This window comes from Chionomys nivalis, chromosome 3 (assembly GCF_950005125.1).
Source record: "Chionomys nivalis chromosome 3, mChiNiv1.1, whole genome shotgun sequence".
Taxonomy (NCBI): domain Eukaryota; kingdom Metazoa; phylum Chordata; class Mammalia; order Rodentia; family Cricetidae; genus Chionomys; species Chionomys nivalis.
This window is the reverse complement of record NC_080088.1, coordinates 57,733,204-57,747,558: the sequence shown is the minus strand read 5'-3', so window position 1 is coordinate 57,747,558 and position 14,355 is coordinate 57,733,204. Positions and strand designations below refer to the sequence as shown.

The 14,355-nt window shown below is 39.6% G+C and overlaps 1 protein-coding gene across 2 annotated transcripts in view; it reads right to left on the bottom strand.

The window, feature by feature from the left end:
• Window positions 1-14,355, bottom strand: part of Abi3bp (ABI family member 3 binding protein) — a 207,210-nt gene that overhangs the window by 69,016 nt on the left and 123,839 nt on the right. Inside the window, exons 15-20 of one of the 2 annotated variants that reach the window (XM_057765303.1) lie at window positions 13,461-13,523; window positions 12,298-12,375; window positions 11,696-11,770; window positions 10,770-10,844; window positions 5,893-5,934; window positions 4,122-4,202 (exon numbers count right to left, since the gene is read on the bottom strand). In XM_057765303.1, the coding sequence (XP_057621286.1) occupies window positions 4,122-4,202; window positions 5,893-5,934; window positions 10,770-10,844; window positions 11,696-11,770; window positions 12,298-12,375; window positions 13,461-13,523 (414 nt within the window). The remainder of the gene's footprint in view (window positions 1-4,121; window positions 4,203-5,892; window positions 5,935-10,769; window positions 10,845-11,695; window positions 11,771-12,297; window positions 12,376-13,460; window positions 13,524-14,355) is intronic. The other variant, XM_057765302.1, reaches the window with a different exon arrangement.

The window sequence follows — 14,355 nt, the reverse complement described above, 5'->3', positions numbered from 1 at the left end:
AGGCCCAAGATGCTATCTGATGACATTCTTAATCTTAAGATTGGTGGAAGCTAGTGACCTGCTAAGTTAATCGACTCCAAAAATTTTCTACCTATTAAGTTATAAGTTATTAGTTCTGACATAGAAAGGGGCAAGGAATATAAGACTGTTGTGTTTCAAAGCATTTGTGAAGTCTGAGAATACTATTACTGCCAGAAGATGGCCAGTTTCTGTGCCCACCCATCTTGCACCCATACACACTTTCACTTAGAATGACTACGACATTACTAAAAAGTATTTTCCCATGTTTGACTATCTGATTCTACCTATACTGATACTCTGGTTCTATAGTTGTATGATGGGTTATACTCAATTATTCTGAAAATGGCTACAGAGGCTTCTGTTGCATCTCTTGGAGGAGTGGTGGTTGTGAGAATAGGAAAAGTATTGCCGACTGTGACAACCATACAGATAGAGGTAAATGCGTATTATGTTTCTGTATTTACTTATGTCAAATGGATAATTTGTATGGAATTATCTAGTGTATGGATAGACATGGAAGACTGAGGAAATTGCTCAGCAATAGATCTCTTGGCCAGCACAAATACGACCCTAGTTTTAATTCCCAGAAACCACCCCACCACTGAAAGAATAAAAATAATTTAGAATAAAAGGGAAATGATGCAACCTTTTAATCTCAGTATATATTATTTCTATAAATTAAATAATTCTTCATAGATCAAAAATGAAGAATTACAACTGGCATTAAAATGTATTTTTTCATTAAAGGTAAGAGATTCCATGTAAGAGTCAAATTTCTCATTATCTAATGTCCTCTAAGCCTTGGTATAGAGAATGACTTTCCTAGATGGTTCAGGGAACCAAAGCGTGAAGCCAGATTAAAATGCATCAGAGAGCGGTGGCTGAGCTAATGACACACAGAGATGGGAAGAAGCTGGGCAAGATGAGGAAGACATTGTTAGAACTTCTTTTCCTAAGATACATTCTCCACAGAAAGATCCACTTGCATCTGAATCATGTGGAATCAAAGGGAAAGGGCCATTATCAGAAAGGGTGGCCCTTCACCACAAGCTCCAGCCAGCTCTCTTTGTTCCCATGCACACACAGTAGAGGCTTCAGAAAGTCCCTGCTTTGAAAGACAGATGGACAGAGCCCTCTGGCTTCTAGCAGTGTGGACAAGCAATCTGACCCTGAAGGTCAAAGCTGTGCAGACATGAATGCCTGTCATGATGTTAAAATGGCCACTGCCCAAAATAACAAATACATTTAAGAAACAAATAAGGAATGTTTGAATGATGGCTGAACTAAAAATACAGGCAATGAGAGAGATGAGAGAACAGATGGGAGAGTCAGTTAAGAAAGCACTTGTGTCCTATGGCTAGGGAAGGCTCTTCAGTTCCGACTGTAGCAGTTCCTAGTGTAGTAGGCACATAGGCTGGATCACAAACAGAAGACACAAATGAAGAGAAAAGCAACCTTAAGTATTTGTAATATTTAATTCGGAGACATTGGGCACAGTTTATTCTAGGTTGGTGTAGACTGGTTACATGAAGGGCTTGCTTATAATGAGAAGGATCTCTTAGTTTTCTACTAATTGTAATCTTAGCAGAGCTCTTCAGTAGTAAACCGAATTTTCAAAACTGTTACATAAGTTTGTTTTTTTTTAATATGGTAGAAAACCACCCAGTTAGTAATTATGATTTAAAATGCCAACAGGTTAGTCCAAAGGAAGTCAGTCCCTATGTGACAAGTGTCTCTGTGGTTGTGCCCATGAAAGAGGAACACATGGCCCCTCCTGTGTGTAATACCTATAAACAGCTATCAAAGTCACTTTAAATTGTCCCAGGTACAGAAAAGTCTAGCTTCTATTCATTATAAACTCGGAAAGACATACAAATGCTTTTTTTAAAAGTGTGAGATTTATAAGATTGTCAGGTATGAAAGATTCTCATTTCTTATGCCTAGTGTGAATACTTCTAGAAGATAAAGAACAAAATTATGATACTGAGCTCTGGGATTAGTCCAATGTATAAACCATCATTTCCACTTATAAAGTATGTTAGGCAAGACAGTGGGAATAATGTTTACCGGATTTAGTTGGTGGCATGTCAGGTGTGGCTTTGGGCTTAGGAAGCAATTGCTTTGGTGGTTTTAAGTCTGAAGGAAAAAAGGTACCATAAGAAGTGTCACAGCTAAGCTGTTGGTATGGAAATCAATGTTATTTGTATATTCTTTTCCCATTTAGATGCCAAGGCATTGGAAGTGTTAATTACCAGTCTGGGTTTTGGGTATCTCTGGCCTGCGTGTTGCTTTGGGTTTCTGGGATGGTTTGGGAACTAAAAGAAAGGGTATTAAAATTAGCATAACGATCATGGTTGTAGCTGTCAAAATTAAGGATGCATAAGTTGAGAAACACTCTGTGAAAAGTCAATGCAAATATAAAAATAGTTCCAGGAATGGTGGAAATGCTCATTTTTGTCATTCATTTGCACCACTGGTTTCCCAGGAAGAGCCATCTTTTTTTTTTTTTTTTAAGATTTACTTATTTATTATGTATACAGTATTCTGCCAGCCTGTATGCATGCATACCAGAACAGGCACCAGATCTCAATATAGATGTTTGTGAGTTACCCTGTGGTTGCTGGGAATTGAACTCAGGACCTCTAAAAGAGTAATGCTTTGGAGGACCTTGGACTTTCCACAGGGCAGGGAACCCTGACTGCTCTTTGGCCTGGAGAGGCAGAGGGAGGGAAATGGGAGAAGGGGAGGAGGTCATTGCTCCAGCTCCCAGAATAACATCTTAAGGAAATGCTTAAAATGTGTCTTTGAGTCAAAGTGCTAACTAGCATGTGGCTTCCTTCTTAAATCCATCATTTAAGAAGAACTAAGTATATCAGTTTTCTGCTTTGCTGGCAACTTTCTTTTAAGCACAAAACAATAAGACAGAGAATTTTAAAGCTGATTAAGAAGTAACCTGGGAAATTACCCATAAACATCTGCTGTTAACATAAGAAGTAATGGCATGGCTACTGATATGGGGAAATTCTTTAAATAATCAGAGACCAACTGAATTCTGAGAAGTTACAATGAAACAATTATAGGGATGACATTACCACTAAAAATAATAAAAGCCATCTTGGAACTTCTAATATTCTCAAGTTGCAAAGACAACTACCACTTTTATACTGGACCCCAGAACATAATCAGTCTATGGTATCCAACCATACTAAAAACATTCTCCAACAGGAATGTGTAGCTTTTCAGGGTCCTACAGGCTTGATGAATAAAGCAATGACATTTTAGCCACAAAACTGGACAAATGCATGGCATTTGTTTAGTCCAGACAACCGTGAGGAAGAACAGATGGTTCTCTGAACACGGGGACATGGTTAAAGGGAGGGTCAGCAGGGCAGTGGGAAGCCGTGCTCAGGGCCACAGACCTTCCCGGCATTACTGCAGGAGACTGTACAGGAAGAATTCTCCAGTCTTCAGGCCCTTCCCACTCACACAGGAAAGAAAGAAAGCATGGTTTATGATGTGATGGGTTGACAGAACTTCAGTCATGCCTTGGTTGGAGACCATGAAAAGAAAAAGAAAAGAAAAGAAAAAAAAAAAGACAGGAAAGCAAAAGAGGATGCAGAATTACCAATTGTGGGAACCAAGAGCTCCGGTGGCACAGTGGTGGGTTCCAGAGCTAAGGAAGCAAAGCACCAAGAACACTGATCCACGGAATGGGATCCCAAGGAGGCTAACGTTGTGCCTTAAGGCAGAAGCTGTACACAAACTGGGCTTTTGTCTGAATGTAATTTCCCTTTTGCTTTTCCCATTCACCTTTTCCCTCTCGCTTTCCCACACCTCAGCTGCTCTGGGTATGTACCAGCTGTGAGACTCGAAGGATTCTTGTTTTAATAATCCACCAGGTGGGCCAGCTTTTCACACTGTGCGCTTAGGAATCAGTAATAGAGATGTAGCTGCATCATATATCATATGAATGTATAGAGTGAGTATACAAAGCAGCCATATTGTTCCCTAAAGTCCAGCTGTTTGGGGCGTGGCAGCTGACAAACTAGAAACCACAGCACGGCATCCCTGGTCATTGGAACCCTAAGTATTACATTTACCCGGTTTGGACTCAGTCGTTTCTGGACTACGTGTGGTTGTAGGACGGGGGCGGCGACCTGGTCGTTTGGTCTTTGGTGGAGCTAAAGAAAGGAAAAATCTCTAGTTAGCAGAGAAAGAGTGGAGCTACAAACTGAGGAAATGTTACACGCCACACAGTTAAACCTTTTGATTCAAGCTGGACACATTCTGTTTTGCTACTTTCTGCCATCACTGCATGGAATGTAGAATTTAAGGTTTTTTTTCCTTTTGATGTTTTGTTCTCTCTCTCTCTCTCTCTCTCTCTCTCTCTCTCTCTCTCTCTCTCTCTCTCTCTCTCTCTCTCCTCTCTCCTCCCATTGTTCCCTTTCTCTTCAAAGTTTTGGTCAAAGATTTGTACATTTTCCAAGAGGTCTCCTTATTCTTTTACTTTGAGATAGGTGTTGGAAAAATCTCAATAGTAATGTATAGTTTAGAGGAGAGGGTCACACAAGGTTTCAAAGCTATACCATCAGGAGGAACACATAGAAGGCTGCTTTTCAGACACACCAAGAGTAAAATATTAAAATTTGGCTTAATATTCCAAAGCAGGAGAAATTTCTGCTTGGTGTTTAAAAGAGTCCACATATAAACAATAGGGAAAATGAATTTAGAAATTATATCAAGGGAAACATTTTTGAAATGAGATTATATTCATAGGCCAGAGGTAAAGGATTTAAACATTTTAAGGATAACCAAGAACACATAAACAAGTGGATACAGATATATTACTCCATGAATGTGAATCTGTCAATTGTGATCCCAGCCATTAAGAAAAGAAGAAAGGAGTCACCCATCCAGTAACTGTGTGTCCAACTAATATTATTACTGTCCCTTTCCCAGGGCTCTGGGTTCTGAAACCACATTCAAGATTTTCAAGAAGGAACCAAGTCATGGGAAAAATGTAAAATCAACTTAAATGTGGGATATGCTCAATTTTAACTTCTCACTTGAGCAAATTCTAAGTGGTGAAATTTTATCCACACGAGAAGTAACCTCTTCTACTGAAATCAATTCCTGTGGTTTTAGACAAAATGAATAAAAATGTAGGCAGTTAAAGTTTGGAAAAAGAAATGGAAAAAGGGCAGAGGCATGGGCCTGTGGAAGCTGCAGATACAACACACTAACCAGGAGCTCGTGTTGTGAGGGAAAATGTGAGTAATGGCTAGGATGGCACCAGAACGGAAATCTTTCTTTCTTTGGTTTGGTTTTAGTTTGGTTTTGCTTTTTTCTCTTTTGATGAAAAAAAAAAAAAAAACCTATAAGGGGCTGGCTTTGTTGTTTGTTTCCCTTCTTTTTCCACTTCCTAATGGATGATCTGGTGACACATCACAGTTTTCAGATCTGGAATGATCATCACGCTTTTCAAGAAAGTCTGCAAAAGTTAGAATTTTGAAAAGTGAGAAAAAGACTCCCAGAGGGAAGCATAATTATGTCTGGGAAAGCCAGAAGTCTCCACTGGAAATAATAAGTTAGAAGAAGCTAAGGAAAATCTCCTTGAATATAAGACAGGACAATAAAGAATCTCCCGCATCCGAGGTGGTGTGGCCTTCATGGGTGTCCCAGAGCCTCTATTCAGCCAAACCCAGGCACAGGGTCGATATTCTAATAGAAATCACTGAAAAAACAAACAAACAAGCAAACAAACATCTGAAGGGCAATTAAGTATTTTAAAAGTAAAGCAAATGTAGGACCAAAGTTGAACACCAAGTGATATAGGCCATGTCTTCACGATGAGTCAAGGAAGCAATTTACCCTTTGTTGATGGTGCTGATGGTAGAGTCTCAGGTTTTGGGGCTGCAATGAAAGCAAATAATGTCAAAACAGTGCCGAACGGCAGAAATTAAATATCGTTTCCCACAGGACAAGGTCACTCTCTGATGGAGGTTTGGGCTCTTCTGACTTAGCTTGCCGAGGGTTACTCATCTCACATCCATTTCGCAAACCACAGCAAAAGTTAAGAATTCTCATCTGTGACGTTCATCTTTGCTGCGGCTCTCACTACAAATATTTGATGGCTATCCCGGGGACATCTTCTTGAAGGCGTTCTGCATTCCTCGCCACCTGACGTTTTGTTTCTTACAAAGCAACCACGTTCGCCTCAGGAAGTGAGACGAAGTTACATGCTTGTACTCTGTTAGTTTTGAATAGTACCCAGCTTGGCTGGACCTCATGTTCTTTCACAAAAGATAAGAAATGTTAAGTGTGAAAAGGGCCACACATACACAGATGATATGCCCCGTGGTCACAAGTACATACTGCTAGTAAACCAAATCCTATGTTTGTTAGCCAATCATTAAGTATCCACGCATAGTCTCGGGTTTCACGAACTGCTTCATCAATTAAATACCATCTGCGGATGGATAAACAAACCCTCCGGAGGTCAAACGAGAAGTGAACAAGCTATTATATTTCCTCCTGGCTATTTGGTTACATCTATTACGTTTGGGAAGGAAAACAACAGGCCATTTATTTCCAGTAGGTTTTGTGCTAGTTTGCTCAAAAGAATTTTCTTTCAAGAAGAAAGTTAAAATTAATGCTTTTTTCCAAGCACAGGAAAAAAGGAGAACTTGTATTTCTTATAGAAACAAATTGATTTGGCACTCACTGGCTTTCATCACAACGCTAATTTTCTCTTATTTACAGTGAAGATAGTACTTTGTCTAGAACTAACTCTGATAATTCTGAATAGGAAGAGTAGTAGGTTTGGAAAAAGCCAGGAGTGTCTTGGGGAGGGGAACGACAGCAGAAGCGTTTACAGAGCAACTTTCTAGGAACTAAATGACTTCCTTTCACAACTCAAAAAGAAAGAAACTATGGCAGCTGAGAGCTGTGTGGTACCGCATTGTGGATCAGCACAGGAGGGTGACCGTCCTCTGTGTGGTACCGCGTTGTGGATCAGCACAGTAGGGTGACCGTCCTCATTGTGTGGGAAAAGCAAAAGAGAGGAGGTGGCTCTGGTTTTCCAGAAATGTACTGGCTTGTGCACATAAGATTAGCCAAAACCAAATGTGGAGCTGCACTGACTAAGCCACCGAGGAAAAGCATCTCACATGGAAAGTGAAACAGAAAAACAGGCCGTGGAGGAGAGCTGGGCAGCCAGGCAAGTCTTCTGCTGGTGGTTTACATGATCCCGTAAACTTCAGCTGGAAACAGAGACCTACAGAGCTCAAGTAATACAAGCCTGTCGCTAAAGAAGCGCTCTATAGAGATGCAGTCCATACGCTCTTCTGTAGGCTTGGGCCACTCAATGTCCCTCTGCTGTGAGGGGTGGATGTTAACTCCCTCAGGTGGTGATGCCGACTGTCAGAGCCAGAAAGTCGGACCCCAGGGTTATGAGAAAGTTCAAAAACCAAAGAAACGAAACCACATAAATAAATAAATAATAAGCAAAATGTTTAATTAAAAAGTGTCTATTCAAACACTTAGAAGAGAAGCAAAATGCCTCTAATATTTTTGATTTAGTTCTAAAAATGTGACTTATCATGCATAAATGCCAACCAATATGTATAAGACAGTTTTTGATGTTTTCCAATTTTATTGGGAAATTAGGAGAAATATTTAATTTGCTAACCACCACACACAGCACCTTTCTCCATCTGCCTGGTAGCAGCCGCCACTGAAAATGCAGCATAAATATAAAAGTTGCTTTCTCATTGCAAACCTCCCTCAGAGTGATTTCTGAAACACATGGACGTTAATCCCTTCCAACTCCAACTGGCAGAGTTCTTGATTTAAACTGCTAGGACCCTTGATTTTTGTACCCCGTGCTTCTCATTTGGAAACCTCAACCAAGGTCACTTACACACTTGCTCAAGCCTCCATTTCAGCGGTTCGCAACCTTTCTAATGCCCTGACCCTAAATGCAGTACTTATGTTGTAGTGACCCCCAACTGTAAAATTACTCTTGTTGCTACTTCATACTTGTAATTTTGCTGTCGTTATGAAACGTAATATCTGATATTTTACGATGGTCTTATGTGACCCCTGTGAAATAATCGTTCAACCTCCAGGTTGAGAACCGCTGTTCTATTTCTGTTGATCTGACACCTACATCTGGGCGCTACATAAATTCGTTTTCTGAACAGCTGCTTTGATGTCTTTTGCCATCTTCAAAATAAATCCTGACCACTTAAGCAGAGAAGCTCTTGCTTTAGGAACTTCACTGTGTAAACACTCTAATGATGGAAATCCAAGTTGAGAGTTCTTTACACAGCAGACTGTGGAATGCATTCTCCCCAGAGCTAAAAGTTTAACATTTATATGGCAATGACAGTAAGAACTGACAAAGCTCTCCATAGCTAATTTTATAAATCAGTATCCAACACTGTTGTGTAAGTTCCAGATAAACTATAAAAAATCAATATTGGATCATTTGGTATGAGCCACAATCCCTTCGTAGGGAACTGCTGAGAGAAGACTCCTCCTATCAAAGAACCCCATAGTCTTTAGAAAAACACCAAAAAATCTCCTGAGAAGTACACAGAAGTCAGTTTTCAAAAACCACCCCCAACTAAGAATGCTTGGCATATTGAAGAAACAGTGCTTTCTGGTCTTGTACCCCGAGAATTGAGACACTCCAAACAAGCAGGGTTCTTAGGAGGCAGAACCCATTCCCGCCTCCAGTTGAAAGGCTGATATTCAGTGCGTCGGGATTCCAGTCCAATTTGGTATTGGAAAGTATGTTGTAATACAGACAAGGGACCCTTGCTCACTCCCATGACTGTTTCTGTGTTTTCTGTGGGATGGTCACGAACATATTGCCTACCGCACAGCTCATAGCAACACTATAATACCACACAGCAACACTATGATAATACCAAAGTGCTGGTTGCCCTGAGGTCATCTGGTTGTGCTTTTGCACTTTTCATGGAAAAATTTCATTAGACACTAACATAGAAATCAGAACTCCCTGAACCAAAGAGCCACATAAATCAATTTTTCAGCATTATATTTAGAACACTAAAAACGAGGATCAGAGAAATGATCACATTTGGTGTCATTTCTTGAATAAGAGATATTTTAAGTTTCAAAGAAATTAGTTGGGTTTTACTGAGCTAAAAACAAATGAAATAATCAACAAATTCCTATTTTGGTATAAAAAAACTCAAAAGGAAAATCGAATGCTAAACTAATTAAGTAGAATGAATCTATCATCTTGGAAGATTTTGGAAATATTCCATTAAAAGAATATTTCATGCTCCGGGCACCGAGAATCACTTATGGATGAGAGCTCTGCCACTTTCTAGTAACTACTCAAAGACTGACTTCAGTCTGTGCTTCTAATTATTTTTCACTCTTACTTCATATTTATTAGGCAATGGGAGTACGTTCTGGTGTTAGTAATCAATGATTGATAGGCATAGCGTGATGATCTGAAACACAAAGAAAATCCAGTAACACCAAATTAAAAGTTACTTTTTTAAAGAACTCTTAAGTTGAGCTTGAAGATATTTTTCCAAAAAAATCCTGAGAACTGTATATGTAACAGAGTTTGTATCTACCAAGTACTGGTCCTACACAGCATCTTAATCTGAGCTCAGATCTACTAACTCACAACCAAAATAGCTACAGAACTCACACAGTCTGTGAGATACTTTGCATTTTTCCAGATGAGCAAAGAGAACAGACAGCTACTGAGCGTTTACAAAGGAGCCAGAGCACTGGCTTCCCTGGCGATCTGAAGTTACGCATATGGTATCGAGCAGGTTCAGCACTCTAAGAAATTTCACAGTATGTGTCCTTGCACTTGTAGTTCTTTTTGGTGATGGAAAGGAAAAAAAATTAGTTCAATGTAGAGATAGTAAAATATCTTCCAAGAAGGAACAGAGTGACCTTTCAAAATCATGCCATATTGAGTCACTTCTCTCAAAGTATGCACTGAGCAAACTTACAAGGAAAGAATTTAAAAACCATCACAAAAATACAGGTTAGAAAACTATTTACACTACAAATGTGAGTGAAGTCTGCTTGCTGAGTAATGCCTGAGCATACTGCTAAGCAATGAAAACCATCACCTCCAAGTTGATAAATTACATGAACCCCTCAGGCTGCAATAGCTATTCTTCCCTTCCCCGTTTTCTCCACCTGAACACTACAAATATTTTAAGACTCATGGCTTCAACTCAGTCTTTCATAAGTCCTACAGGCTGGAGTTTTATGATCTTGTGTTTCAATTTCACTATTATTAGTCTCCGGGCTATAAGCAACTTGAAGACCAGAATAGCATCCTCTTTACATCAGCATGCCCAATGGCAAAACGGAAAGTGCGGCAGGCACTGGTCCATCAGACACCGTGCATCAATGTGAATACATATCCAGAGTACAGTAGCTATCTCACATTGTGAGCTGTGGATCAGACACCGTGCATCAATGTGAATGCACACCCAGAGTATAGTAGCTATCTCACATTGTGAGCTGTGGGGGCAGGACCTGTTTCCTGGTTTATCCCCATACCCAAGAACATTCTATAGGAGACCCCTGTTTTCTCATTTGTATTACTGTTACCTATTTCAAAGTTTTATAAAGAAATTGTCCTACAGAAAAATATAATTTTCTTTTTTACTATAGAGAGATGATCATGATCTATTTGGATTTAAGTAACCTGAAAAGTTAAAGAGACATTTATTTACCAGGTTTGACTTTTGGCATGATGGGTCTGGGGCGTCGTTTAGGTGTGGTGGGGATAGACGTAGTTTGCTGGGGAGCTGAAAGAGGAGTCAATATAGCATTGGTAAGTGATATTTCTCAAAGGTCAGTCACATGTACCTGTAAACATAAATACACGACTCTACTGAATGCAAGAATGATTGCATATTTTTGTTGAATTCCTGATGTCCGTGTCATGTTTTCTGCAGAGTACATGCTCAATAAGCTTAAGCATTCACTGGGCCCAAAAGAATTACATTTTTATAGAGAACTTAAATTCATACTTGAGAAGAAATACTATTCAAATAAATGTACCGACGACTGAGCACCCTGGAGGTCTTCTGGATTAAGATAAATTAAGAACTCAATTAAGATATTAACATCAACAGCAGGGAAAAAGCCAGTCGATATTTTAGACTTTAGAATGGGAAATTTAAAACATCTTAATCTTGGAGTTCATTTGTACCTTCGTCAGACACTAATGACTTTTATTATTTAGATAGTTTATAAGACACAAGCTCTTTTGTACACCTTTCTTCAGCATATCCAGAATTTCAGGCACTACTTGATATTCCTGTTTGAACTACTGTGGATTAAACACTATTACCATGTTCACTAGAAAGAAATATACTTAAAATAATCATCACCTATGCATCTGCTATACTTTTCTAGTCGACAAAGTTGAAAGCAATTAAGGAAACTACTTTTCAAAGCTATCAAGGTTGTATAAATTCCTTGAGATTTATCATGAGGCTAACTATGGATATCTCTGCTCCTAGAGGTAGAACCCCACGTAGAGAAGGAAGGGAAGTGTTCATGAATAAAAGCGTGCTCAAGGCCAATCTGGCTGATTCTTTCCTGTCGCTTTACCTGTCTTTCAAAGCGTGCACTATACAATGAAATCAGTTACCAGTTGCTGTAGGTTGCACTTCAGGACTGGTGAAGACTTCCACATTTTGAGGATCAAATGATGTTTCGCTTGAAGCTGGAAACAAAAACATCCCCATCCCACCAAGAAATTTCAGTTAAAAATGAGGTATTTTAGGAATATCAACATGCTTTCAAGATGGCATACTCTGCATGCTACAGGGATAAAAAAAGAAGATAACCGTTGTCTTGCAGCTAGCGGATGACACTATGATGGAAAGCAGGAGAAAGGATGCCAACTGCTCAGTACAGGCAGACTTGGTCCATGAAAATGAGGTGATGCAAGTCATAGCTCATGGCACGAGATGATACAGATGACAAAGGGGCCCGTGCAACTTCTGAATATTTTCACAATGTTAAGATTGAAATCCATTTTTTCTTCTAGTATGAGAAAGTGATAGATACATAAAATGGAATATAAGATGCCTGCATAAAAATATATCATACATCTATATTCAGAAATAGAAAAGAAGTAAATGATTAGATGAAATGGGAGAGAATGGTTATTTTGGAAGAATGGCATCCATATGGGTTATGGAGTTTTTAATGGAAAACAAAGCACAGAATTTCTGTTAAAAACATTACCCAGTGTTGCCTTTGGCTGTTCAGGAGTTCTAGGAGTTTTAGGTGGGACAGAGTCCAGAGCAGGATCACTTGTTGTTGCTGGAATAAACGCCAACATTTATAAAGGCAATAGAAGTTTGTAGGGATAAAATACAGAGTAAAGAAGTAATGTCCCATAAAAGGAAAATATCAGCAATACTTGAGAGATTCCTAGCCAATGCTTTAAGTCAGTGATTCAATAGGAATTGAAGATGCTTACTCTGCAATATCAGAACCCCAAAAACAGCTTCACATATTCAACTTATTTTCAATCCCTTTTCTGCTGCTTTCTTCCCCTGTTTCATAACTGCTAATGGAACCTACTATGAGGATTCAGTTTTATTACTTCCCTTATTTTCAACTGTTTTAAATCATTTATCTTTACTTACCTTATAAATAATTCTAATATAAGACTACACATACAAAACTAAAAACAGGCACCTATCTATGTTTGATGGGTCTGACTTTGAATTCTACAGTGCCTGGTTTAGTAGATGCTTGGTACACAATGGCAAAAAGGAGCTGCTGGACTGGACTAAACCCACTGTAGATGCGTTGGTAAGCGAATACAAAACTTAGACACACCTGCTGTGACAAACTATGTCCCTGTTTTAGCATGGGGCTCTCATATCAGCAGTACAACACTTAGGCCCCAAGAAGTCTTAGTGGTGGCAGGCTGCTGTGTGCACAGCAGTGTATCCTCAGTCTCTGTGTTCTAGATGGAATGCACCTCCCCCAGTAGTTAAGATCATTTTGTGTCTCTATGGAATGCCAAACGCTCCCGTATAGAGGACAGATCCTAAAGCATCCCCATCGAGAATCACTGCCCTACAGAACACTGTCTAGGAATACAAAAATATTCTTTAGAATGATGGTAGACAAAGAGAGATGCCATTATTTCCCCCCAGTTGTAGCCTTGTCTATCTGTTCCCTTCCCTTGTATGAAAGAGTTTATTTACTGATAAAAATAAAGGAATAATCCCAAAGTAGGAAGTATGGACAGGAACTGTCTCCCTGACGCAAATGGAGACAGCTACTACCCACCATGAAACTCTGGAGAGCAGAGTGTTTTGCAAAAACTAAAAGGCACCCACTAAGTATACTAACACCTAGGACCCAAAGGCATCATGAGAGGCTGGGTATACCTGTGTGGGGCTCTTTTGCTGTCTCATCTGAAGTTGTTGAGCTTGAGGTAACATCGTGAGTTTCTTAAAAATAGAAAAATTAAAAAATAGACAAGTTGATTTTGTATACTGTGCATTATTTCCAGACATATTTCAGTGGTGTCTTAAGCAAAGTTTTACACAGGTACTAGAGTTTGGAGCTGTTGACCTCCTCTCTGTCGAGTTGATAGTCACCACTGCTGTCTTAGCTGCACGACTTTACATATGATACTGGCTGGTTTTGTGTGTCACTTGGCACAAGCTAGAATCATCAGAGAGGAAGGAGTCTCAGTTGAAGAGATGTCTCTCTATGAGATCCAGTTGTAATGAATTTTCTCAATTAGTGATTGATAGTTCACTAATGAGTCCACTGTGAGTGCTTTCTTATAGAACCCAGAACCTCTATCCCTGATCCTGGGTTCTATAAGAAAGCAGGCTGAGCAAGTCAGGAGAAGCAAGTCAGTAAGCAACACCCCTCCATGGCCTCTGCATCAGCTCCTGCCTCCAGGTTTCCGCCCTGCTTGAGTTCCTGCTCTGACTTCTTCCAATGATGGACTATGACCTGGAAGTGTAAGCCAAATGAACTCTTTTCTCCCCAAATTGCTTTTTGGTCATGGTGTTTTGTTGCAATAGAAATCCTAATTAAGACACATATCATGCTAAGGCCCCGGTTCCCAGAGTCCTGTGACATTCATGCCATTTATTTATAATGAAATGATGCCACTTATAAATCTAAGAGCTTCAACAAGCAGAAACGCAAACCTACTAGTCCCATGGCAGCTAGGGAAGAAGCTTCTAAAGGAGGAGAGTGAAGGCACATTGAGGGTACTTTTAGAATCCATTGTTTATTCTTTCTGCTTAATAGAAGTTGCTGGCA